Source organism: Ceratotherium simum, chromosome 16, assembly GCF_057802395.1.
Source record: "Ceratotherium simum simum isolate JZ-2026a chromosome 16, ASM5780239v1, whole genome shotgun sequence".
Classification (NCBI taxonomy): Eukaryota; Metazoa; Chordata; class Mammalia; order Perissodactyla; family Rhinocerotidae; genus Ceratotherium; species Ceratotherium simum.
In genome coordinates this window covers 2,722,328-2,746,513 of record NC_141915.1, presented here as the reverse complement: position 1 = coordinate 2,746,513, position 24,186 = coordinate 2,722,328, and the positions used below count along the sequence as shown (strand labels likewise).

General features: G+C 38.4%; 1 protein-coding gene across 30 annotated transcripts in view; it reads right to left on the bottom strand.

Moving 5' to 3' along the window:
* Positions 1-24,186, bottom strand: part of NCOR1 (nuclear receptor corepressor 1) — a 156,256-nt gene that overhangs the window by 19,320 nt on the left and 112,750 nt on the right. For 25 of the 30 annotated variants that reach the window (XM_087440338.1, XM_087440351.1, XM_087440348.1 and 22 more), the window contains 15 exons: positions 23,605-23,765; positions 18,491-18,611; positions 18,291-18,392; positions 17,841-17,941; positions 15,423-15,591; positions 13,604-13,744; positions 12,241-12,324; positions 11,490-11,746; positions 10,775-11,135; positions 8,202-8,429; positions 5,713-5,922; positions 5,095-5,244; positions 4,633-4,746; positions 1,779-1,944; positions 1,081-1,574 (listed from right to left, as the gene is read on the bottom strand). In XM_087440338.1, the coding sequence (XP_087296464.1) occupies positions 1,081-1,574; positions 1,779-1,944; positions 4,633-4,746; positions 5,095-5,244; positions 5,713-5,922; positions 8,202-8,429; positions 10,775-11,135; positions 11,490-11,746; positions 12,241-12,324; positions 13,604-13,744; positions 15,423-15,591; positions 17,841-17,941; positions 18,291-18,392; positions 18,491-18,611; positions 23,605-23,765 (2,859 nt within the window). The remainder of the gene's footprint in view (positions 1-1,080; positions 1,575-1,778; positions 1,945-4,632; positions 4,747-5,094; positions 5,245-5,712; positions 5,923-8,201; positions 8,430-10,774; positions 11,136-11,489; positions 11,747-12,240; positions 12,325-13,603; positions 13,745-15,422; positions 15,592-17,840; positions 17,942-18,290; positions 18,393-18,490; positions 18,612-23,604; positions 23,766-24,186) is intronic. The other 5 variants (XM_087440357.1, XM_087440365.1, XM_087440358.1 and 2 more) reach the window with 2 other exon arrangements.

Genomic DNA, 24,186 nt, shown 5'->3' with positions numbered 1-24,186 from the left:
ACTCCTAGAGCAAGGTTTGGTTTTGACGCCAACTGAGAATTGTTATCCAGCAATTAGGGAACTCTGCTATAGCATCCACTAAGCCACATGCTGGATCACCAAGTGTGCTGGTGACTTCCCTCCAAAAGGCCTAGTCAGATAACTATAGATCTTCTTGCTACCAATTTTCTGCATGTATCATACCTATTTTGCAGATTTTCATAATCCCAGGCTAAAGAAAATCTTTTGTCTATATAACTGACTACCAAGCTGCCCCTTTCTCTATAAAAACCTCAGCAATGGGATAGATATTGACCAAAAAAGAACTGCACATTGCATGCCACTCCACAAGATATAATTTTTTCATTATCTCCAACTCGACTCAATTTCATTAATGGAAATAACAGAGAGGTTGGTTAAATTACTTCAAGTATTAGCAGATACTTGTTTAAATACCTGCTTATTCCTTCAGGAATTCTATACAGAATTTAGGCAATAGTTAAAAATAAAGTAACTTTTCTAGCATTTTACTGTAGATTTGTGAATTCTTACAGACTTACAGGGTAAACCTCCAAGTGACTAAGCAGACTTGATCAAAATCCAACTTGCAAGAAAGGTGCAATGTAAATACCAATTACTAAGAAATAAGGTGGTCTCACTTTTAAAAAATTTGTATTTTAGAAAAAAGGACATTAAGAGGCTTTGGGGTGTTGGCCTAAATACTGAACCACATCCTAGAAAAAGCTTCTTGAAAAACTAGGTTTCAGTAGCCCAGAGCTTGATGATACATCTGTCACCTTTCAGACACCTGAAAATGTTAATAAGCTCTGCCCTCTACCAACTTTCCAACTTTAAGTCTATAAAGAGCATGGTTTTCTCATGGAAAATACCTTAATAGGTATACTTAAGAAACTCTGATATTTAAATAATCATAAAAATAGTAGAAGAGACATTTTTGCACTACCAACCCACAAAACCTTTCTATTACATTTACTATGAAGATTAGGATTTTCTTTATACAAAATTGTTCTGCTTTACCTAAAGAATAAAGTAATTCTTTACTTAGATATCATATTGCAAAACTCAGATTGAGATACATACAGCTACTAGAAGAGTCTGAACTTTGAGAGCCACGTTCCCTTGCATCCTTGTCCGAGGCAATTTGCCGGGTGATGATCACGTCTATGAAGTTAGCTGCAGTAATGGTAGTCTTCCCTCGGGTCCTTAGCTCTTCCTCATATCTGGATTTTGGAGGAGGCCCTTTATCTTTCCCAGCCTCAGAATAAACTACTGAAGAATGAGGCTGGGGCTTGCCACTTGGAAAGGCTGAAGAAGTGTACAGACACTGAACAGATCTCTTCTCCACCTCCAGGGTTTTCTGCTCTAGCTGCTGCTGTTCACTAACTGCTGCTGACCTGCTTCTCAAATTTTCTTCTAACCTGGCAGCTTCATGCTTACTCTCTTTTGTTTTGGAAACATCCATCTGGGGGGCAGAAGCTGCGGCATCCACAAGAGCAGCCAGGGCATCCGCAGCAGTGTTGTAACGGGAGGCTGGCAGGCCTTGGCTTATAGAAGGGCCCCCAGCAGGCAGTGGCCTGTAAATAAAACCAAACCACAACTCTGTGAAGGAAAGACTCTTTACTGGGGGGTGTGGTGGGGAGACAGAAGGATAAACTGCAACAACAACAAAAAATGCTGAGCAGGTAGAAAATCATTACTAAAACTATTGCAGTCACAAATTAAAATGTGTGTATGCAAGAGGCTGGGATTTTTTGTCAAAACGTATACAACAGACTTACATGATTCGTAGCTGAGCGCTTGGATCCAAAGGTGTGATTACACTGGTTCCATTGGTTCCCTGGAAAACGCTGGGTCTTTGCTGCAACATGGTCTCCTGAGCTCTGACTGAAGGGGACGGCGAGCGAACATATCCATGACTGCCAGGTCGGCCGGGCTGTTCTGAGCCTGTGGGGACCAAAAAAAAAAGAAAGAAAGACAAGCCATAAGGAAGCAGCTAGAGAAAGCAACATTTAGGGACTGTTAAGAACCTTGATATCCCACGTTCTGGCCTTTCTAGGAATATGTTCTTAAGAGTTGCTCAATAAAGATGCAAGAAAACCATACTGAAAACATCAGCTATATTTACTATCATTTCCATTTTGGTGACAAGTTTCTACCTTGATTCCAGCGAGAAACAAAAAGGTCAAAAATGAAGTACTAATACAAATCAGATAAAGTTCGTCTCTCAGACTTTTCCTCAAACTCTGGTGTGTTTATCATTTCCAAAACCAAATTCGGTACAACTTGCTAAGTAGCGTAATGAAAATAACATACTCCTACTACACTAGGGCTTGAGGCCGTTTCATTCAACCAGTTCTTCCTGCTCCACTCCTTTACTGCCCTCCACCGGGAACTGTTTCCCTCAGCAAGCTCTCTGATGGGAAATCCTTCTCACCGCCCTCCCCAAAAGCTCAGCTCCACTAACTACACTTCTTCAATGTTTGAGAAATTTTTGTTAATTTAACCTTAGCTCTCCCATAACAAAGCCACAACTTGGACTTGGTCAGAACTACTTCACTCAGAAGATCTCAAATTCTCACATTCCCTCTGTAATCACTTTCTTCTCTAACTCTTCTCGTTCTGTGTCCTGACTTGGACTTTCTAACTTGTTCTTGCCCTCATCAGAGCTAGCAATTTTAGCATACACCCCTATTCTCACAGCAGGTTCCACCTAGGGCAGCCTTTTCAGAAGTTCTCTCCCTTCTGACCATACATCAGCTTATATGAGTATTTCTCTAGGGGATATTCCTAGAAGTGAAATTGCTATTTAAATTCTTATATCTCCAACAGGTTATCCCTATTTTACACTGCCACTGACAATGTATGAGGCAGAGTTTCTTCAGACACTTAAACACAGAATATTTATCAACCGTTTAAATGTCTGATGGAGAAAAATGGTATTTTATTGTCTTAAATCTGCATGTTATTCATCAATGGGATCACAAGCATTTTTAAAATATAGTTCCTACCAAAGTTATGTATCATTTGCACTCAGCTTTCTTTAATTAAATCAATTTCCATGGTTTTATACAGTCGACACATAATCAGTATTGTGGTGCTACCTCACAATTCTTAAAGCATTTCCTATGGTCAGACACATCAATTTTTTTATTATATACAGAAAATAGGTTACATCTAAATGTCTTCAAGCTTTGCAACCATTGAATTGTTTAAGAGAAATCCTCACGAATGATATTTCTAGGTCAAATATGATGACTAGCTTTTGGCTCCTTTTCTGTTTGTCTCCCATGACCATCTCAATGTGACAACCTCCTCACACCAGGCCCTTCGGTTCTGCACCTACCTCTCTGACCATGTCTCTGGTTCCCTTTGCCTCCATCTATTCCATCCCTCCGAGTAACATCTAAGGATTGACCTACTCCTCTCTTCACACACTTGTCCCTTGGAAATCTCATTCAAGCCAGAGTTTCAACTCTTACAGATGACTCCTAAGTCACCATCTCCAAGCTCTGTCTTTTCTTCTAAGTGCCAGACCTGTATATCTGACAATATGGACATGGTAAATGGTTTGATTTCACTGACAGAAGCAGAATATGAAAAGACAAGTATGCCATGGATAAGAACAAATGTTCCAAAGACATGTCAGATTAAATACGTCCAAAATAAAAATCATTATCTCTTTGCTTTCACTAATCCTGCTCTATCGTAGCTGCAGACCAATCTTGTTTCTTGTCTCTTCTCACTCCCCAAATCCAGTTATTGTCAAGTCCTTTGGATTCACCTTAACAATATTCTTCCAAGAGTTCTCTTCTGGCCATTCCCAGTGTCAGCGTATCTCAGGCAGTCATTACAACACATATCAACTATTGACACAGTCTTACTGTCCTCCTGGCACCACGCCATGCCCATCTTCAGGGTTCTAATCCATCTCATGCCACTCTTGTGCAAATGCCCCTCTGATCATGTCACTTGCCTCCTGCACTGAACGGCAGCACTTCACTTGTAATTCAAAATGTCACACAACCTTCTAACCATATTTTCCGTTCTTCCTTTATAATTTTATTTATTTATTTTTTTCCCCCAAAGCCCCAGTAGATAGTTGTATGTCATAGCTGCACGTCCTTCTAGTTGCTGTATGTGGGACGCGGCCTCAGCATGGCCGGAGAAGCAGTGCGTCAGTGCGCGCCCAGGATCCGAACCCAGGCTGCCAGCAGCCGAGCGCACTCACTTAACCGCTAAGCCACGGGGCCGGCCCTCCGTTCTTCCTTTAAACTCCAGCATAACAACACACATGTCTCCATGTCTAGGAGCCTTTCCTTGGGGTGCTTTCAGCTTTAATGACCTCTGTACCCAGCAGCATCTTCAAGCCCAGCTGTAGCCAACCACTGGGGCCAAATCAAAATGGCAACTTCATCACGAAAACTTCACGTTCCTGTTTAAAATGTGTCTCTGCACCATTTCAACTTCTATAGCACTTTAACCTGTACTTCACTTAAGGCATGTAATTACTTTCTGTCTTATAATTCTTGTTTGTAAGATCACCTTGTCATCCCCCACAACAGTAAGCACAATGCCCCATCATACTAGATTACCAAGAAATGTCTACAGAATGAACAAAGCCATTCCACTCACCCGGCCGAAGGTAGAGGTCTGAGGAAGCAGCAGCAATCCGCTCCCGCTCCTTCTCTCGCTCCCGTTCACGTTCTCTTTCAGCACTTGCAGCTGCTGCAAGGTGTGTTGAATGTCCTGTAAACACATAAATCTGCAACTTGAAGACAAAACTATCAACTGGTCAGGTACATCAAACAATTTTTAGATTTATCTTAAGTGACTGAAAATTTTTCAAAAAGCTCCAAATTTGAGATGTAGAAAGTTTATTTTATTAAGAGTCTTGGATGACAACTGGAACATAACACAAGCTTTTAGGGTATTTCTAGACCAGTGACAGATGGCATATAGGAACTATTACTAAATATTAAATGAAGAAGAGCAGACCAAATGGGAAAGAAGTGCCCAAAATACCTTCAAAGGCTATGCTGTAAACACTTGAGCACGCTGGTCATATCAGAGAGGTGTGTAACTGTAGATTCTTACCTGGAGACACAGAAGCAGAGTTGTATGGCCGGGGAGGGAAAGTAATCTGTGTACCAGGAATATAAGTGATTCTGTCCATGGGAGGAGTACTTGTTCCCCCTGGATGAGGCACTAAAATTGCTGGAGGCATATTGGTCAGGTCAATGATTCCTGCTCAAAAGACAAATACAATAAAATTATGTTAAGTTTATGTTACTCGAAAGATAAGGAACTATACAGGGCTCTTTTACTTTTTCTCTCTATAACCCAATGATACTTTGTATACAGTATAAATAAAAATGTTTAAGATCATATTACTTTGTAAGACTTTCTTTAAATCTAGAGAAGGATGGGAAATACTGTGCCCCATACCAGTAACCTGAAAGCATGGATAGATTAAAGAGAGACAGCAAAGTGGTAAAACGATTTCAAATACCTAGCATACTGATTTAGTTAGTTAGTTCGGTGTTCACCAAAACACCCCATCTCAATACATTACTTTGTTTGCCTTCAAGGGCTAAAGGATATGGCTTTCTTTTCTTTCCTTCCATCATTCATTCAACAAATACTTATTGAGTACTAGGAAACCCTGGGTACATACAATAAATTACATGAAATCTGAACTGCAAAGACACACACCCCTTGTTGCTGGGTACGGGAGACCCAACTGCTGCTCTCGTGGAGAGAGTCCTCTGGCCACATCGGGGCGCAAGTTCACTTGCATCTGCTGTGAGGTAATGTAGTCATTTAGGATTGTCTGTCTTGTGTTCTCCATTGCATAAAGCTGATACTGACTTGGGTAACCTGGAGTTGGTGAAAGCTGTCTCTGAAACAGGTAGGCAGCAGCTGCTGATTGAGAGAATGAGAGAAAGGCATTTAGCTTAGTATGGATGAAATTCATTTGCTAAACATCACTCACAGGAAAAGTAAGAAAAAACCATCTGTTGAGCTAATTGCACATGCAATTTTTATTTAGTGTGGGGCCAGGGGCACTACAGGGATTAAGGTGGATTCATTCCATACCTTGATATATCAGCAATATGAAATATACATTCTAACGTCAAATGTAATGGAAAAGGGAAAGGAGAAACTAGACAAAATATGAGTATTAACTTTTTTACCAGTAGAACAGTAGCTAAAAAAATTTTCAAGTAGTTTCATTTTCAATTGTTGCTATGTAACTTCATTATATTTTTACCTGAAGTCTCCAAGAGCTGTGTTTGAAAATAAAACTATTTTTGTAGTACTGATCATCCAATACAACCAAATGGAAATATATGTGAAAACACTTTGTGACAAATAGTAACTTTACTTTCCTGGCAGTGAAAAAGATTAGTCTAGGAGCATTTAATCAGTGCATGTGTTTAGAGCAGAGACTAGCAAACTTTTGCTGTAAAGGGCCAGACAATAAATTTTTAGGCTGCGTAGACCACATGGTCTCAGACACCCCTACTCAACTCTGCTACTGTAGCATGAAAGCAGACAGACAAAATATAAACAAATGGGCGTGGCTGTGTCCTAATAAAACTTTATTTACACAAACAGGTAGCAACAAAATTTGGCCCTGGTAGTTTGGCAACCCTAGAGCATGACACAAGATGTTAGGAAGGGGTAGGTATAGTAAAAAGCAGAAGATAATGTCTCTATCCTCAAAACATTTATAATCCAGCTCAAGCTCCAAACTGACAAGCAAAGGAAACTGCTATAAAATAAAGGACTATGATAAACACTAAATGAAAGTACAAACATTCAATTTTGTCTGAGAACTTGAGTGTACTATTATATATATACATATGTTCTCCCTAGAAAAACAAATGGTAAGTTTTCTGGAATGTCTGCGTCATCTTCCTCTAGAACTCCCAGCCAGGTAAGTCTGTCAGCTGACTCTGTGGGAACTTGTGCCTCAGTTTTGGGAAACAGTCCTTGAAGAACTAGGTGTGGGCTCCTCTAAAACTTAATGTTGTCAAACAATTTGATGGCATTGATACAGCTTTCAGATAAAATATTTTCTACAGGCTACTTGCTACTGTGAAATGTAAATAACCCTTAGAAATCTTAGTATTTGTAAAGAAAATACTGGTAAAGAAAATCGCTTCCCTAAGGACCAAGCTGAAACAAGTGCTCTGTGTCCCAGTTTCAACTTGAAGGATATAATGAGCAAGCAATTTAGGATACAGGGGTATGAGCAGAAAACACATTTATTGAGTGAGGCTCAGCAGGCAAGAGGAGCAGGGACCGGGACCCTGGAGGACAGGGTGGAGCCGGCACAGAAGGGGGTCAAGACACCCAGCAGAGACTCTCCACCAACCTGCTGACGGGACTCCTTTCCCTTTGTAGAGCAAGCTGCCCTGTGCCCCTGGCAGGCAGCATCACTGTGCCAGTGAAGACTGCTCTCTAGAAAACCTACTCACTTCTGCACCTACTAGAACTATGTTTATCCACTGTCAGTGGAGTCTGTTCAAAAGTTCCTTCCAGCTATCCTTGCTACTATAATTATGTAACTTAAAGAAATAATCAGTAAATCGATGAGAAAAGAATGAAAAGAGTGGTTTCTCTGGAATCGAAGTTGACTCTTTTGGAAAGTCTCAATACAGAAGTTGAATCAGTTATGGGCTAGACAATTTTAAAAGACTGGGAAAAAATCTAGAGGGATTCTATATTTAGGTTGCTTTGAAGTGATTTAAAATTCTAGCTTCACTTAAAAAACCAAAGCTGGAAATGTATCATTTACATAAGAAAGACAATGGTGAGGTTTACTCAGTGGACCTTGGCCTTACATCAGAACACTGGCAAATGAATATCTATGTTGTAAATTAAAATGTTTAAGGTATGCCTGTGTCATTTAAAAATAACTGTCACATTAACCCACCTTTTCAATCAGCTTAACCAAATGCCAACCGATTAGAGGGTTTTTCATATACCTATTATTTTTAATTCTTTAACAGGTGCTGGTAATATTTTGTTTCTTGATTTGGGTGCTGGTAACATGGGGGTGTACAGTTTGTGAAAATTCACTGAGCTGTATACTAATGATGTGTGCATATTGTACTTTAATAAATAGAAAGTTTAAAAAGTCATACAGGCATATTATTTCTTTGCCATAAATTATCAATACACACTGTGCTTACCAGGATCCAGAGCCCTGTGAAACGGCATGGCTGGATCCAAATGCGTGGGAAGATGGCTCCGATAAACCTCTCCTGTGGTGCTGCCCCTATGATGGGGATCAAAAGGGCTGTGGCTTACTACAGGGTCCACCCCAGGTACTGGGGACTTCGCTGGTATGCTTTCCCTCTGGGTAGGGGTCAGTGTCGATTTTCTTTCATGATTGGTAGACTTGCTAGAAGTAACTGTAACTGGAAAAAAAAGAGCCAACACCACAAATTCTTAAGAAAACTTGCTTAATATGATCATATTTATCCATTTCTCAACCACTCAAATACAGACTATATTCATACAATATTTTGATCTTCTCTTTCCACTAAACATTTAACATTCAATCTTGCAAAATATGCCACAGTGAAGAACTAGGAGAAATTTTTGAGATTTGGAGATTACCACCTTTCGGATCACAGCACCAGCATTTTACCACCTAATGCTAAGATTAAAAATGAAGTTCAACACTCCTCTTTAAATGCCATTATAAATGATTTTTCCTTATGACTTGAACATTCTAAATTCTTTTGATCCCACACATACCAAATCTCAACTTCCTCTCTTTGCGCCTATATTACCCAGCCTCCTTGCTGCCCATCAGTCATTAAGCTATACTATTTTTCCTTGCTCTGTACTTCACAAACACTTTCTCATTACCTCACCAACATCAATCTCCTCCCTACTCCAGCCTCTTCTTTTCTAAACCACGTTATTCAGAAAGGTTAGATTATCCCACCAATGCCTATCATATCCAAACACTTATTGGCCATCACCCTCAATTGTTTTAATAATTGTGGTAAAACAGAATATAAAATTCACCATTTTAGTCATTTTAAAGGGTACAATTCAGTAGCACTAATACACTTACAATGTTGTGCAACCATTACCACCATCTAATTATTAACATTTTTATAATATCTACTTTGCCATGATCATACAAATTTGACTGTCAAAACCAAGAAATCATGCTGGTTTATTACATTCCCCTCCAAGACCCAACCTGCTCAAATATGGAGTGCCTTTTTGCTCCACAGGGCAATTCTTCAAAACTAGAGCCAAAGGTCTCAACTCACCACCCTATCCAATAAGCAGGCACTTCCCTTTTCTCCTCTCTCTGTGCTACTCCTCTCCCACTGCCTAACACACTCTTCACCTTTACAACTCTTGTTGTGCCCAGGACCTTGTAGACATGAGCCCTCAACAAATATATACTGTAATGAAATTTTAAATGATAAGTGGATACACTTTTAAGGGCCTTAGACTGTTTCAGGGACAACCTGGTAAAAATCAATGCCTCTTACCTCACTGATGTACCTGCCAGCAGTGTAAACCCCAAGAAGGTGTGGGGTTATGATGATAACGACAACAGTAATAGTTCACATTTATTGAGTCCTTCATAATACTAGGCACTATTCGTTTCTTTTATAGTCCTTTAAATATATTACCTCATTTTATCTTCCCAACAGTCGAGTGAGGTAGGTCTTAATATTACATGACCATTTTAGGGATGAGGAAACTAAGGCACAGAAAAGTTAAGTAACTTGGCCAAGTTCATGCAGTAGGAAAAACCTTAATTCAAGCCTAAGCAGTCTTGCTTCAGAGCCTAAATTTTCAACTACCACAACAGGCTGCTGCTGAAGAAACAGCTGTCAAAACTGACTTTCAAACACCATATAGAATTAGGTGATAAATATACACTCTAAAAATATACTTATTCTAGAGCATTTCTGGACTCCACCATACTCCACACTTGATTAAAATATTAGGTATGTTACCTACAATTATGCCTACAGGCATTCCTCAGAGATATTGCAGGTTTAGGTCCAGACCCCTGCAATGAAGTGAGTCACAAGAATTTCTTGGTTTCCCAATGCATAAAAAAGCCTATATGTAGTCTATTAATTGTGCAATAGCATTATGTCTAAAAAAACAATGTATATACCTTAATTAAAAAGCTTTTTTGCTAAAAAATGCTAACCAACATCTGAGCCTTCAGTGAGTCATAATGTTTTTGCTGGTGGAGGGTCTTGTAAAAAATGCAATATCTGTGAAGCACAATAAAGCATAGCACAATAAAACGAGGTATGCCTGTACTTTTAATGTGGTAGCCTTCCATAGCCGTAGTATCAAGCACAACCTACATGTCTTGTGACAATCTAAAGCTAACAATTCAACATTTACTATCGGGGCTGGCCCAGTGACGCAGTGGTTAAGTTTGCGCATTCCACTTTGGCAGCCCGGGGTTTGCTGGTTTGGATCCTGGGCACGGACCTACTCACCACTCATCAAGCCATGCTGAGGCGGCATCCCACACAGAGCAACTAGAAGGATGTAGAACTATGACATACAACTATCTACTGGGCCTTTGGGGAGAAAAAAGGAAAAAAGAAGGAAGATTGGCAACAGATGTTAGCTCAGGGCCAATCTTCTTCAAAAAAGGAAAAAAGATTAAAAAAAGAGTTTCTTTAAAAAAAAACATTTACTATTTGCCAGAGGTGAAAAAGCACAATAAAAACGATCAGACAAGGATACAAGAGTAACATACCATCAGAAGTTCTGTTCATCATGGGTGAGCCTCTGGACATGGTGTTTTGATAACTCACAGGTGTCCGCCGTGCACTAGTGTCATCATAAATCCCTGGGCTCAGCTGTGCTTTGGGAGCATCATGAAGTGTTGACCTAAGAACGGAGGGGCCAGAGCTTACCACTGATGTATGCCGGGAACGCACTGGCTCGCCTGCTTTCACATCCTCATATTTTCCCCGTTCTACCACTTTTATGTTCTCTGGCACGATTTCCAGTGGAGGCATTCCACGGGGTAGTTTGCTAGGCCCCGTGATTAAGGATTTGACATTGTGTTTGATGGCAGATTGACCTGAGTTGCTGTCAAACTTTATTGGTGTACCCTAAAGGGAAAGAAACAAACATTACAGTAGCCCAAGGCATCTGAATATTTTTCTATCTCAGGTCTATGTTTAGCTCATGGCAATTATAGTTTGCTGTAGTAGTCTTTACTGTCTGTGTGGATGTCTCAATCACAAGTCCACAGACCCTGAGTTGCATACTTTCCCACACCATACACCCCATACTACAGACACAAGAAAAACTAACAATAAAGCACATATAAAATTTTCATGTTTACTTCCAAGAGGTCTGACATCGTAAGAACTACTTATAATTAAGTTGCACTTTGTAAAATGCTCCATAAATATCACAGCCCAAAGTGGAATGGCTGACAAAAAGAACCACAATCTAGTTACCTGGGAGATGGAACCCTCAATTATTGGCCTTGTGCTCTGGACCACTTCTGGAGTTTTTCGGCTTTCCTGAGTTAAAATATCTTGCCGTGGAATCTCATGAATGGAACGCCCCATTTCTTTGATGGTAGTAATGCCATCATATGGTTTTCCTTTGGTAATGGCACCTTCAAATGCTCGTATGGGAGGACTCTCCCTTTTAATCTGTTTGGGATATTTAAGGCCGTCTTCAAAGCTTTCAGTTGTTGCTCTTGGTGTGCCTTCAAAAAAGAATTCAAGAATATACTTATTAAAATAATTCTGATGGTTGCATAACAATGGCACTGAACCGTATGCTTAAAAATTGTTAAAATGGTAAATTTTGCTACATATATTTTACCACAATTTTAAAAAATCAATGCCTTGCCATCTTGCAGTTTCTAATCAATTTTCTGTTTACAACAGATCCTTAAATAAATATTCATCAATCATTACTTTTTTAGGGTTGTTCAAGATTTAATACATCATTTATCACAATCAGAGAGTGATTCTTACATAATGAAGGTGTCTCTATATTCAAAGATCAGGCCAACTATCATCTTCAAATAGGACTATGTAGCTCAGAGACAGAAAAGCTATAATCAAGACTGAAATATCTAATATTTCAAAAGGGAAAATATCTTGAAAAGCAGGTTTCATGCACTGCAAATTAATGTCAAACTATTTTGCCAGTGAGGCAGTCATGAATAAAAGCCAAAATGAGCAAAACGTTTACCCTGCATTATGGAACCAGAAAGCACAGTCCTTTCTTTGAGGTCAGAATGAGGGCTCCCCCTGGGTAATGCTCGGCATATCAGCCCTTTCAAAACAAGAAAGCAATTCAAGTATTAAACATAACGTGTCTATCAATTCACATGTACTTTATGCTGTCCTTAAGTATAAATATTTTTGATAAATGCTCTGTAGAAAAAAGGATATTTTAGATTTGTGAACTATTCAGAAGAATATCATGGAAAAAATAAAAGTTGGAAGTACCCAACATGACAGCACTCGTTCCTTTTTAAACCTTTTCCTAAACAGAAAATGGCCACAGAAGACATCTATTATAGGTCAAAAAGAAAAGAAAGACACTCTCAAAGCTCAATCTAAGGTCCCAATGCTTCTTTACCAAGGTGAGAGAAAATACAGAGGGACTGGAAATCACTGTTTAGCCTCAAAATATATCTCTGAGAAAGGGAAAACGTGAAAGATGGATACCTCAAAAATAGGTAAAATATATTAAATGAAACATGCAAATAAAAACGAAAGAGCTGTAAACAACCTCTTAAGTTATACTGCCAATAAATCTGCATCAAGAATTGGAAATAACACCATACAGATTTACCCTAAAGTGAAGTGAGACTTTTTTTTTAATACAGAGAAAATCCAGCTCTTACAAAATTACATTGGACTTCCAAGATTGAGGAGTCCTACCCTGTTTTTAGTCTTTCATCTAGATTAAAATTAAACAGTTGAGGCAAGTTAATATTTAAACAGTGAGTCATAACAAAACAAAACTATCATTAACTGAATGCACGATCAGCAGAAAGATGGACACTTGTCTCCAATCCTCACGCAATGGTAGATACAATCCTTAATTTACAGAAGAAACAGGCACAGAGAAATTCCTAGGAAAGGATGAAGCTGGGATTCATACACATGCCTTTGCTTTATCTATTACATCACTTGATCTACTTCACAATAAAAACAAAGTTATCATAATGAATTTTACATTTGTAAACTCACTTAAAACAAGAAAAATATACAAATTATACGAGCATTCTAATAGTTACCTATAACATGACCATTTATGTTTAATTTTTATTTCTCTCCACTGTCATGTACCACTTGATTTATATATAGATAGGAATATAAATTTAAACTTACATTAATCTTTTATATTAATTATATATTATATATTTTTAAACATTATATATCAATAATACATTGATACATTATATTCATACGTTTCATTTATATATTAATATAAATATAGATTTCAGGTAGAAACAACAGAGACTGAATACAACCTAACTCAACAATGCGAATTTACTATACAAAATTAAATGTATCTAAATAATGTTCTAGAAACATTTTACCCTCTAATGGTGCTGATACAGGAGACTCCCTCATTGACAACCCTTGCTTTATATTTCCTTCCACTGATTCATAGCTTCTTTTTAGACTGATTTCATGAGCTGTTCTCGGACTCCTCGTCCCTTCTCGGGCATTCTTAATATCTGCACAATAAAGAAACAAGAATTGCTCAGACAGAGCCCAAAGCCTATTGTACAGTAAATAAGTTATCTTAATTTCACAGTCTATCTTATAAAAATAATAATATAAACTAGTCTTAACCTACAATACACATCTCTATAGATATTTATAAAAATGTTTTCACTCATTCAAATATATTTATTGAATGCCAGGCATATGCTAGGTTAACAAATTAAGTCCCTCCCCTCATGAAACTTACTCAATAGTGGCGGATACAGATAAATTAATAGGCAATTACTACAAAGTGCAATAAGCACTAGGAAAAGAGAAGTACCATGTACTATGAGAATGCTGGAAGGGAAACCAACAAAGGTTCTGGTAAGGCTGCCTACAAGAAGTAATGGTTAAGCTGAGAATTGACAGATAAATAGAGTTGCTTAAGTCAAAGGCAGAGGGAGGAAGAGGTGGTATGGGCCGAGGGAACAGTGAGCACAAAGACCCCAAGCCAAGACAGTTTGGTACAGCAAAAGAATTTGAGCTCAGTAAATAGCCAATGTGTAGAGTGGAGCAGACCGAAGAGTATAGGCAGTAGCAAAAGCAAGGGGGCTACAGGAAAAGTGGGAAGGGAACAATATGAAGAGATAAGCTGGAAACAGATCATGGAGGGATGATTTAAGCCAAGGTAAGGGGCTAACAACAATCTTAAAGGCAACGAAGAGTGAAGCAGGAAGTGACATGACATACAGTTTTGAATATGGGTTAAGACTGAAGGCGAGGAGATGAGTTAGGCATCTATTGAGTTACCCAGATGAAAGATGATGGTCGCAGTGGGGAATACAAAGAAATGGACGGATTCCAGAGACTTTAGGAGAGAACAGAAACAACTTAGTGACTGATTGATTGGATATGGAAAGAGAAGAGTCAAGGATGACATCCAGATTTCTGGTTTAGGCAATGTATATTAATATCTTCCCCCGGAAACAAAATGTAAATCGATATACTTCAGAAACACTAAAATAAGAAAGGAGGAAGGAAATAAAGTTACCATGTATTTTGCATCAGGCACCGTGTGCTCACATACTTCATTTCTTTGTATTCGAAGAGAAAGATAGAGCATGACCAATGACTACTCAGATCATAAAAACAATTGCAAATAAGAACTCAAATCCAGTCCATTACTTGGCTTTTATACCATAACTAAGTCATTCTTATAAAATAATATTACTGGGAAAACATAACTTCAGAATACATCTCAAGAAAATATTTACATACATATAGACATTAAAATAGTTCTATTTAAGGTGAATTTAAATTCAATGTTCTTTCCAGGATTATCAGACTATTATCTACTCCCTAATTCTTAAGTCATAAAATAGGAATCCCTTTAAAATAAAATGATTCTATTAAAGTTAAACCAAGATTCTTTTCCTAGGCTAAACTGACTGACCGCAGTGGACGACAGTGGCTGCCACTCAACGGGACACTTACTATGGGCTCTGCACTGTCGATCACTTTTCACTGCCTCTCTCAGTTAATTTTTCACAAAAGTTTCATGAGACGGTATGTCATGAACCCCTTTTACAGAGAGGAAACTTGGGCGCAGGGAAGGAACTTCCCCAAAGAAAGTATGTGGGGAACCAAGGCCCATGCTTTCAGTCACACATAACAGTGTTGGCTTCAGTGTATAAACGCAATACTTACTATCATATGATAAGATGTGTCCACTTTTGCCTTCATAAATAACATGGCCTTTGGATGCAGCTTCCTCTCTGCCTTTCTCAGGACTGCTCTCTTCGATGGGCATTCTAGAAATGGATCCCTTCACCAAAGCCTCAGCTGGTATGCCAGCCTGGGACAGAGCCGGGGTACCCTGCCATCAGATCAAACACAAGCACTGGAAGAGTCACTTGAGTTTAGAGAAAATGCAAGATGCTCAGAAAATTTAACTACCACACTGACAGTCGGATCAATCCATATCTTCAAAGAAGAAAGGACAAGAACATGAGAGGAAATCAGACATTAAGTTTTTATAAACATAAAAAAAATACTGTAACTTCACCCTTGAACCCTGCCACACAAAACTTCTTAAACTGCTAATATATAAGTTGAATCGGCTTTTTCCCCACCTTGAAGTCAAACCTCTATGAAGGCACTTAACTCTTAGAAAAAAAATTTGTCTTAAGGCCTAAAATCATGCAAATGTAGGAAAGCTTTTACAAACTTTCTAATAAAAATAAGACAATAAATTAAGCTTTAAATTTAGAGTACCACAACTTTCTCTCATATTGTGATAAGAGAAAAAAAGAACTTTCAAGTACCAAACTGTCTGCTGAGTTAGACCCCTGGTCATCAATAAGAGGAGGGGAAGAAAAACTCAGATGCCTCCATTTTGTGACATGAATTTAGTTTAAGTCACATCATCTGAATTTTCGCCATCATTAGTCCTCTTCTGGGCTGCTTATGGTCATGGTTATTTTTACCCTTCCATTAAGCAGTGAACACTTCCTTCAAGGGAAATCATTCATGGAACCTAATATGTAGAATACTTTGAAAAAGTGAGCCGCTTGGGTTGAAACGGGAGTAGGAGGCCCAAACCTAGCCAACTCACACATTTAGTGTCCTCTAGTGAGGACAATCTGAAACCACATGCTTACAGCAGGAAGACTGATGAGAGCAATACATTTATTCATCCAGCTGTTAAGTTAGCTTGGTAGTTAACATCTGGAAATCCTTAACATCCACTTCTGAAGAGCTCATGTCATGTGGACCAACTGATTTGAAAATAAACAGATAAACAGCCTACCCTCATTTGATCCAGTTCATTCTGTCTTTCTACCTACAGTTTGGATATTAGAGTGAAAATGAAGATGAAAAAATAATATACATAGGCCATTTATTTTTCTTCTGTTTACATTAAAGTGTTTGCTTGTTCTGAAAACTAATTTCAGGGGAACGTATACTTTGGTCAAATGCGGAAGGAGCAATCTGAAAAGTTAGTATGTAACTTTCTAGATCACTATACGCCAGATACTCTATATAAACCATGCCTTAGGGAAGAACACTGGGGAATCGTATTAAAATGGAGATTCTGATTCAACAGGTCTGGAGTAGGGACTGAAATTTCTGCGTTATTCTAACACGCTCCCAGGTGATGTTGATAGTCTGGGGCACAGACTACACTTGGTCAGCAAGGTCCTAGGGCATGGTTCTCAAACGGGCACGCAGCAAAATCACTGGAGGGCTGGAAAACATAGACTGCTGGGCCCCGCCCCCACAGGGGAGACTTCAGTAAATCTGGGGTGGGGCCTGAGAATTTATATGTCTGACAACTTCCCAGGTGACACTGACGCTGCTGGTCTGGGGACCACACTTTAACCACTGTCCTAGGGAATGAGAACAAAAGACAAGGAAGAAGAATAGAAAAGAAAACTTGTGACAGGTACAACATGTAAAAGCACAGGATTCAGTTCACAATGATTTCCCAAAACAGGACTTTCTTTTTCCAGATCTATATTAATAAAGAGGCTAAGGAATGTTTTACATTTCAAACTAAAATTAACATCAAACTGAGGAAAAGGAAGACCCTTTTTTAAATCAAAATTAGCAATTTATTTAGCCTAAAATTGGAAGAAGATACTTGATTTTTGGTGCTTTTGTCAACACCATCCTTATTTCCTAGCTTAGCATTAGATTCTAGCAAGGCAGCTTTACATACTAAGACTGCAGACCTTCCTTCCTCTTCACAAAGGGCAAAAGGCAAGCAAATAATTTATAATGATTTTCTTCTCAATTTCTATTTAAGCTGAACCATGGTGAAAACTTTGCCAGGAAGACAGTGAGAGCTGCATCAATTAGAACTTGTTTCTTCAGCCAATTTGCAAATAATTGACCTTTTCAAATGAGCTACGGTATAGATAATATAGCTTGTGGTCAAAATGATCACATTAATATCGTTCTGCAGATGGTTTATGGATCTGGGGTTTATCATCACCAAGGCCCAGTCTGAATGAACAACACAACCACAAAACTATATTGCTGGAACAGCCAAAGATCTTGAGATTTTACTTCTAGTTTTCTCATTGGCTATTGTCCAGTATACTAGGAATGATCATAACTAACCTGAGTGATAGAGCCCCGTAGGGATGGGATGCTTTCCACAGAAATTTTGCTGGTTGGAGTTCCCCGAGTTATACTTCCTTCTTGAATGGCTCCTGTGGTACCTGAATAAAAACAAAATCATTAGCAAATTACACTCCCTACCCCTGCAAAAAACAACAAACAAAAAAAATCAGCCCCTACTTGGGAGAGGGGTAAGAAGAGAAGGAAACAGCAGCACAAAAAGAACAGTTTTAGTTTTATTGAAATGTACTTTTAAAGTAATATTGCAATTATTAAGGACTGCTGAAATATGGAATTTCAAAGTTTTAAAACCATTTTTATACGGAAAGAAAACTTAAATTTACACTTTAAAGGCTCTAACTTAACCCATCATTAAAATATTTAATGACTTACTTTAATAAATTTATTGGGGACAGAAGTTTAATATTTCTGCCAAACAGCATATTTTACCTCTGACCACTCCTTCATGTTGTGCCCTGACCAATAACCCCTCAGGTTGTGAGTTCTGGCTTCGGGGAGAAAATTCTTCCTGCTTGATGTAGGGCACAGTAGCTACGGACCAAAGCAAGAGAAATGTGAAGAGATCAAGTGCTGAATTACTGACAATGATGCTACAAATACAGAAACATTATGAGTTTTTACTCACTGACCTGATTTGGCAGATTCCTGTTGCCGTGGCAGTCCAAGAGAGATAGAGCCCACTGAAGGCTTAGCTGTTTCTTGAGTGTAGGAAGCCTGATTATGAGAAGTCAAATAAGTGCCAGGTGTTCCCTAAAAATAGTTTTAAAAGACAAAAACAACAGTGTTTTTTCACAAAGTCAACTATAAATTTAATGTTCACATTTCTGTTTATAAAACATTTACACCCCTGGGGGGGCCAGCCTGGTGGCGCAAGCGGTTAAGTGCGCGCTCTGCTGCGGTGGCCCGGGGTTCGCCGGTTCAGATCCCGGGCAAGCACTGACGTACTGCTTGGCAAGCCATGCTGTGGCGGCATCCCATATGAAGTGGAGGAAGATGGGCACGGATGTTAGCCCAGGGCCAGTCTTACTCAGCATAAAAAGAGGAGGATTGGCAGATGTTAGCACAGCGCTGATCTCCTCACACACACACAAAAAAATGTACACCCCTGGGGCCAGCCTGGTGGCATAGTGGTTAAGTTCATGCACTCCACTTTGGCAGCCTGAGGTTCGCAGATTCAGATCCTGGGCACGGACCTACACACCGCTTATCAAGCCACGCTGTGGCAGGTGTCCCACATATAAAGTAGAGGAAGATGGGCACGGATGTTAACCCAGGGCCAATCTTCCTCTGCAAAAAGAAGAGGACTGGCAACAGATGTTAGCTCAAAGCTAATCTTCCTCACACACACAAAAAAATTTTATACCCTAAAACCCAAAATTAAGAATAGGTATTTGTAAAGCAAGAAAATCCTTGTCACAGACTGCTTAAATTAAAAAAATTTTAAAGGGAGCAAGAGGGCCAGTCCCATGGCTTAGTGGTTAAGTGCACGCGCTCCGCTACTGGCAGCCTGGGTTCGAATTCCAGGCACGCACCAATGCACCGCTTCTCCGGCCATGCTGAGGCCGCATCCCACATAAAGCAACTAGAAGGATGTGCAACTATGACATACAACTATCTACTGGGGCTTTGGGGGAAAAAAAGGAGGAGGATTGGCAATAGATGTTAGCTCAGAGCCGGTCTTCCTCAGCAAAAAGAGGAGGATTAGCATGTATGTTAGCTCAGGGATGATCTTCCTCAAAAAAATAAATAAAGGGAGCAAGATACGCCTTCTGAAATTACCATAAATTCATGTAGATAGTATTTATTAGTCACAAATTACATAAATAAAGCACTTAACAGTATACTCAGAATGTAAGCTATTATTATTAACAGTGTTTATTCCTCTTAAATGCTATGCGATAGTGACTTCAGTGAAAATGGCATAGTAAGGACTTCCAAAAACTCTCCTCCATAAAGGCAACCAGAAAACAAGCAAAAATTGTAAGAATCAACCTTTTAAGAACTCTGGAATTAATCAAAGGCTTACATAAATCTGGGAGCTTTTATTCAAGAAAAATAGCAGAATCTAGGTAAGAACAGTGAGCGTTACGGCATGAGCTTGCTCTACGGCCACTCCCATATACTCCCCCACACCCCCAAGCTCTGTGGTAGCCTTGAAAATCAACAGCTCTCAATCGTGGTGAAAACCAAAAGCCTAGAAGCCACCAAAGGAGAAAGAACAGGGTTCGAATGACTTAAAAGCCATATTTCCAGATAACTGTCATTATTTGGCTTGTCTAGTGGTTCTCTGGGAGATCCATTTGCAAGGCTGTCTTTAGTGGACCTGAATGTGCTGGGGAAGGAGGTGCACGCTTGTTAAAAACAATTAGAGTCAACTGATTAACTTCTCTACTGCCTGAGGCAGTAGATAACAGCTGGGGCAAAAAAGCTAACGAAAAACCTCAACAGAAAAAGCTAAGAAATGAGATGTTCATAGGGGGTTTGAAAAGCTCCAACATATTTCCTAAGAATCCAGAAGGCCACGTGCATGTGCAAGGCTGTACATGTGCCTAGGAAAGATATGAGAAGGCTGTTAAGTTCTCACCTCTGGCTGACCTTAAGGCTCTGTGACAGTAACGGAAGTAAAGACTAAGGCGGAGTTGTCAGCTGCCTGGCTGAATGTTGAAGGCATACCCCAACACACAGAGAGCCCCTCAGTAAAGACTGGGAAACTTATTCATTCTAAGCATTGAAATCTCTGTCTAGTCATTAGCTGACCACTAGGTTGATTAAACAGATTTCAGTGGCCACACATGACACAGGAATATAGACTTTACAGAATTAGTTTAGAAAAGTCACTAAGCAAATAAACAAAAACAAAAACAAACAGCAACAACAACAAACCCTAGGGAGAGGAGGGCAGAATCTGATTTCCAGAGAGACCATATTAAATTAGGCAAAATGTCCAAAACAAAAATTACAACACCTACAAAGAAACAAGAAAGTATGACCCATTCACAGGAAAAAAAAAGAGCAGTGAATAAAAACTGTCCCTGGGCTTTAGACTTGCTGGAAGAAGACTTTAAATCAGCTATTATAAATATGAACTATAGGGAACCTTGTCTGAAGAATTAAAGGAAAGTATGAAAATGACATCTCACCAAATAGAGAATAACAACAAAGACAAAGAAATCATAAAAAAGAACCATATAAAAAATTCTGAAGTTGAAAAGTACAAGAACTAGAGGAAAAAAAATAAAAACTCTCAGCAAACTAAGAATATACGGAAACATCTTCAATCTGATGAAGGGCACCTATGAAAAGTCTATAGTTAACATACCCACCAGTGAAATACTGAATGCCTCCCTCCTAAGATGGGCAACAAGGAAAGCATATCCTCTTCATGACTTCTATTAAACATTGTACTAAAAGTTCTACCTTAGCCAGTTCAATAAATGAAGAAAAAGAAAAGGCATAAAGTTTGGAAAGAAGTAAAATCGTCTTTATTTGCATATAACATGCATACAGAGAAAATGCTAAGAAATCTACCCCCAAAACCCAAAAACAAAACAAAAAACCCTACTAGACGCAATAAGTGAATGTAGCAGGAGACGAAGTCAAGATAAAAAAAATCAACTGTTTTTCTATATACTAGCAAGAACTGGAAAACAAAATTTTAAAAAATAATATCATTTATAAAAACATAAACTACATTAAAAATAATCCAATTAACTGAAAATAAATCTAACAAAACCTCTACAGTGAAAACTACAAAACACTGCTGAGAGAAATAAATAAATGGAAAGATAAACACGTTCATGGATTAGAAGATGCAATTTGTTTAAGATCTTCACTCCTATCCCAAATTAATACAGATTTAATGCAATCCCAACCAAAATCCCAGCAGAATTTTTTGTAGACGTTAACAAACTGATTGTAATTTATATGGAAATGCAAAAGATATAGAAGAGTGAAAACAATCTTGAAAAATAAAAGCACTACAGGACTTATACTACATGATTTCAAGACTTACTATAAAGCTACAGCAATCAAGACCGTGGTGCTGATAAAAGGATGGGCAGGTAGATCAATGGAACAGAACAGGGAGTCCAGAAACAGACCCAAATATATAGTCAAATCACTTTTGACAAATGCACTAAAGCAATAAAATGGGAGAAAGACTTTTCAATGAATGTTACTGGAACTACAAATTATCCAGATAAATGAATGCTGATCCGGACCTCACACTGTACACGAAAATTAATTTGACATGGATCATAGATAGACCTAAATGTAAAAGCAAAAACTATAACACTTTCAGAAGAAAACATAGGAGAATATCTTCACAACCTTGGAGCAGGCAAAGACTTCTTAAAGGAAAAGAGAAAAAAAAATTTATCTATGGACTTCATCAAAATTTAAAACTTCTGCTCATCAAAACAACAGTAACAAAATAAAACACACAAGCCACAAACAGAGAAAATATTTTAATACACATATCTAACAGAGAACTTTCATCCATAATATATAAAGAACTTCTACAATCTAATAACAGAAGACCCAATAAAAATGGATAATAAGACTTAAACAGTCACTTCACAATCAGATGTACAAATGGCCAATAAGTATATGAAAAAGGGCTCAACATCATTTATTGTCAGGGAGATGCAAGATAAAACCACAATGAAATATTATACACCCACCAGTATGACTAAAATAAAAAAGACTGACAACAATAAATGGAGAAACCCGAAGGCTCATACATTGCTGGCAGCAATGTAAAACTGTAGAGCTGCTCTGGAAAATTATAAAGTAAAACACACATATACCCAGAAATTCCACTCTCAGGGAATTATACAAGAGAAATGAAAACATATGTCTACAAAGAGCCCCAGTACAAGAATGTTCATATCAGCTTTATTCATAGTAGCCAAAAGCTAGAAACAGCTCAGGTTTTCATCAGCAAGAAAATGGATAAACAAACTGGTATGTTCATACAATGAAGTATTATTCAGCAATAAAAAGGAAGAAACTACAGATACACAAAAACTTGGACAAATCCCTAAAACCACTATGCTCAAGTTAAAGAAGATAGACACAGAAGAGTGCACCATTGTATGATTCCATTTATATGAAGTTCTAGAAAAGGCAAAACTAATCTATGACAATAGAAAGCAGAACAGTGGTTGCTTCAGGCAGTAGAAGAGGAGCCTGCCTGGGAAAGGGCATGAGAAAACACTCTAAAGTGATGGAAATGTTCTAAAACCCGACAGGGATGTGGTCACTGGTTGTGCACATTAGAAAAAACTGAACTGTTAAGATCAGACCATATTAAAAAAACAAATAAAGCACCAGGAAAAAAAAGAGATATAATGGCCAAAGTCAAAGTCAGAATAAACTAAGGCTTACCAATCATCTACAATTTAATATTTAGAGCCTTTACAATAGTTAGTCAACAAATACACTAGTATTTGGAAACACTCCATTTTCATTTACACTACACTAAACTTCAGGGCACATGTGTCCCTTTCATAAGTTAAACCAGACAGTGTGCCATGGCCACTCAATCTGAGCACATAACTCACACAAACTTCCTGTGTGTGTAATGGAGTACAGTGATTGCTGCATTTTCTGGTCATTGTCTCTTCATACATAGACAGGTTTTTATTTATTAGGACTCTGACAAATTATTATGAGAAGGAGGGAAAATTTTTATGAAAGCAATATCCAACAGGAAATCTACTGGGAAGAGAAGCCATTTTACCTGTGAGATGGAGCCTCCCAATATAAAAGATGGTTTTTCTGAAGCCACTGTGGTTTTTGATGATGGGATGAGAGGAGGAGGTGGCCTAGTGGGTCGAGTTGTAGGAAGCCGAACCCCTTCAGGGAGATTAGTTATCACTTGATGTGGAGCAGGCTGAAGGACTTTTAAAAGGAAGAGAAAAATGATTTAAAATAGTCAATTTTCTAGTTTGCAACATTCTACCTATCTCAGTCATTCCTGAATTTTTAATCACAAATTATAAGTGCAAGATGAAGCTGAGGGTGAACACGTCTATTTTAAATTTCTCTTTCACTTGAAATAAACCTGTATACATACTAAGTTCACAAATGATACTTGTGAGGTTGAAATATTCAACTCCCTGTCAAACCAGAGTTTTCAAGCTGATGTTCATTTCAAACTATTTCTGCTTAGCATATGCAGATGGCAATCTTTAATAATTTTTTTTCTCCCTCCATCATTCTTTGGACCTCACAAAGAAGGTGAGAAAAAAGGGTGCTACTTAGGAATAGCTGGTATCACAATTTTGGAGAATATACAGACATGATGGACAACCAGTTATAT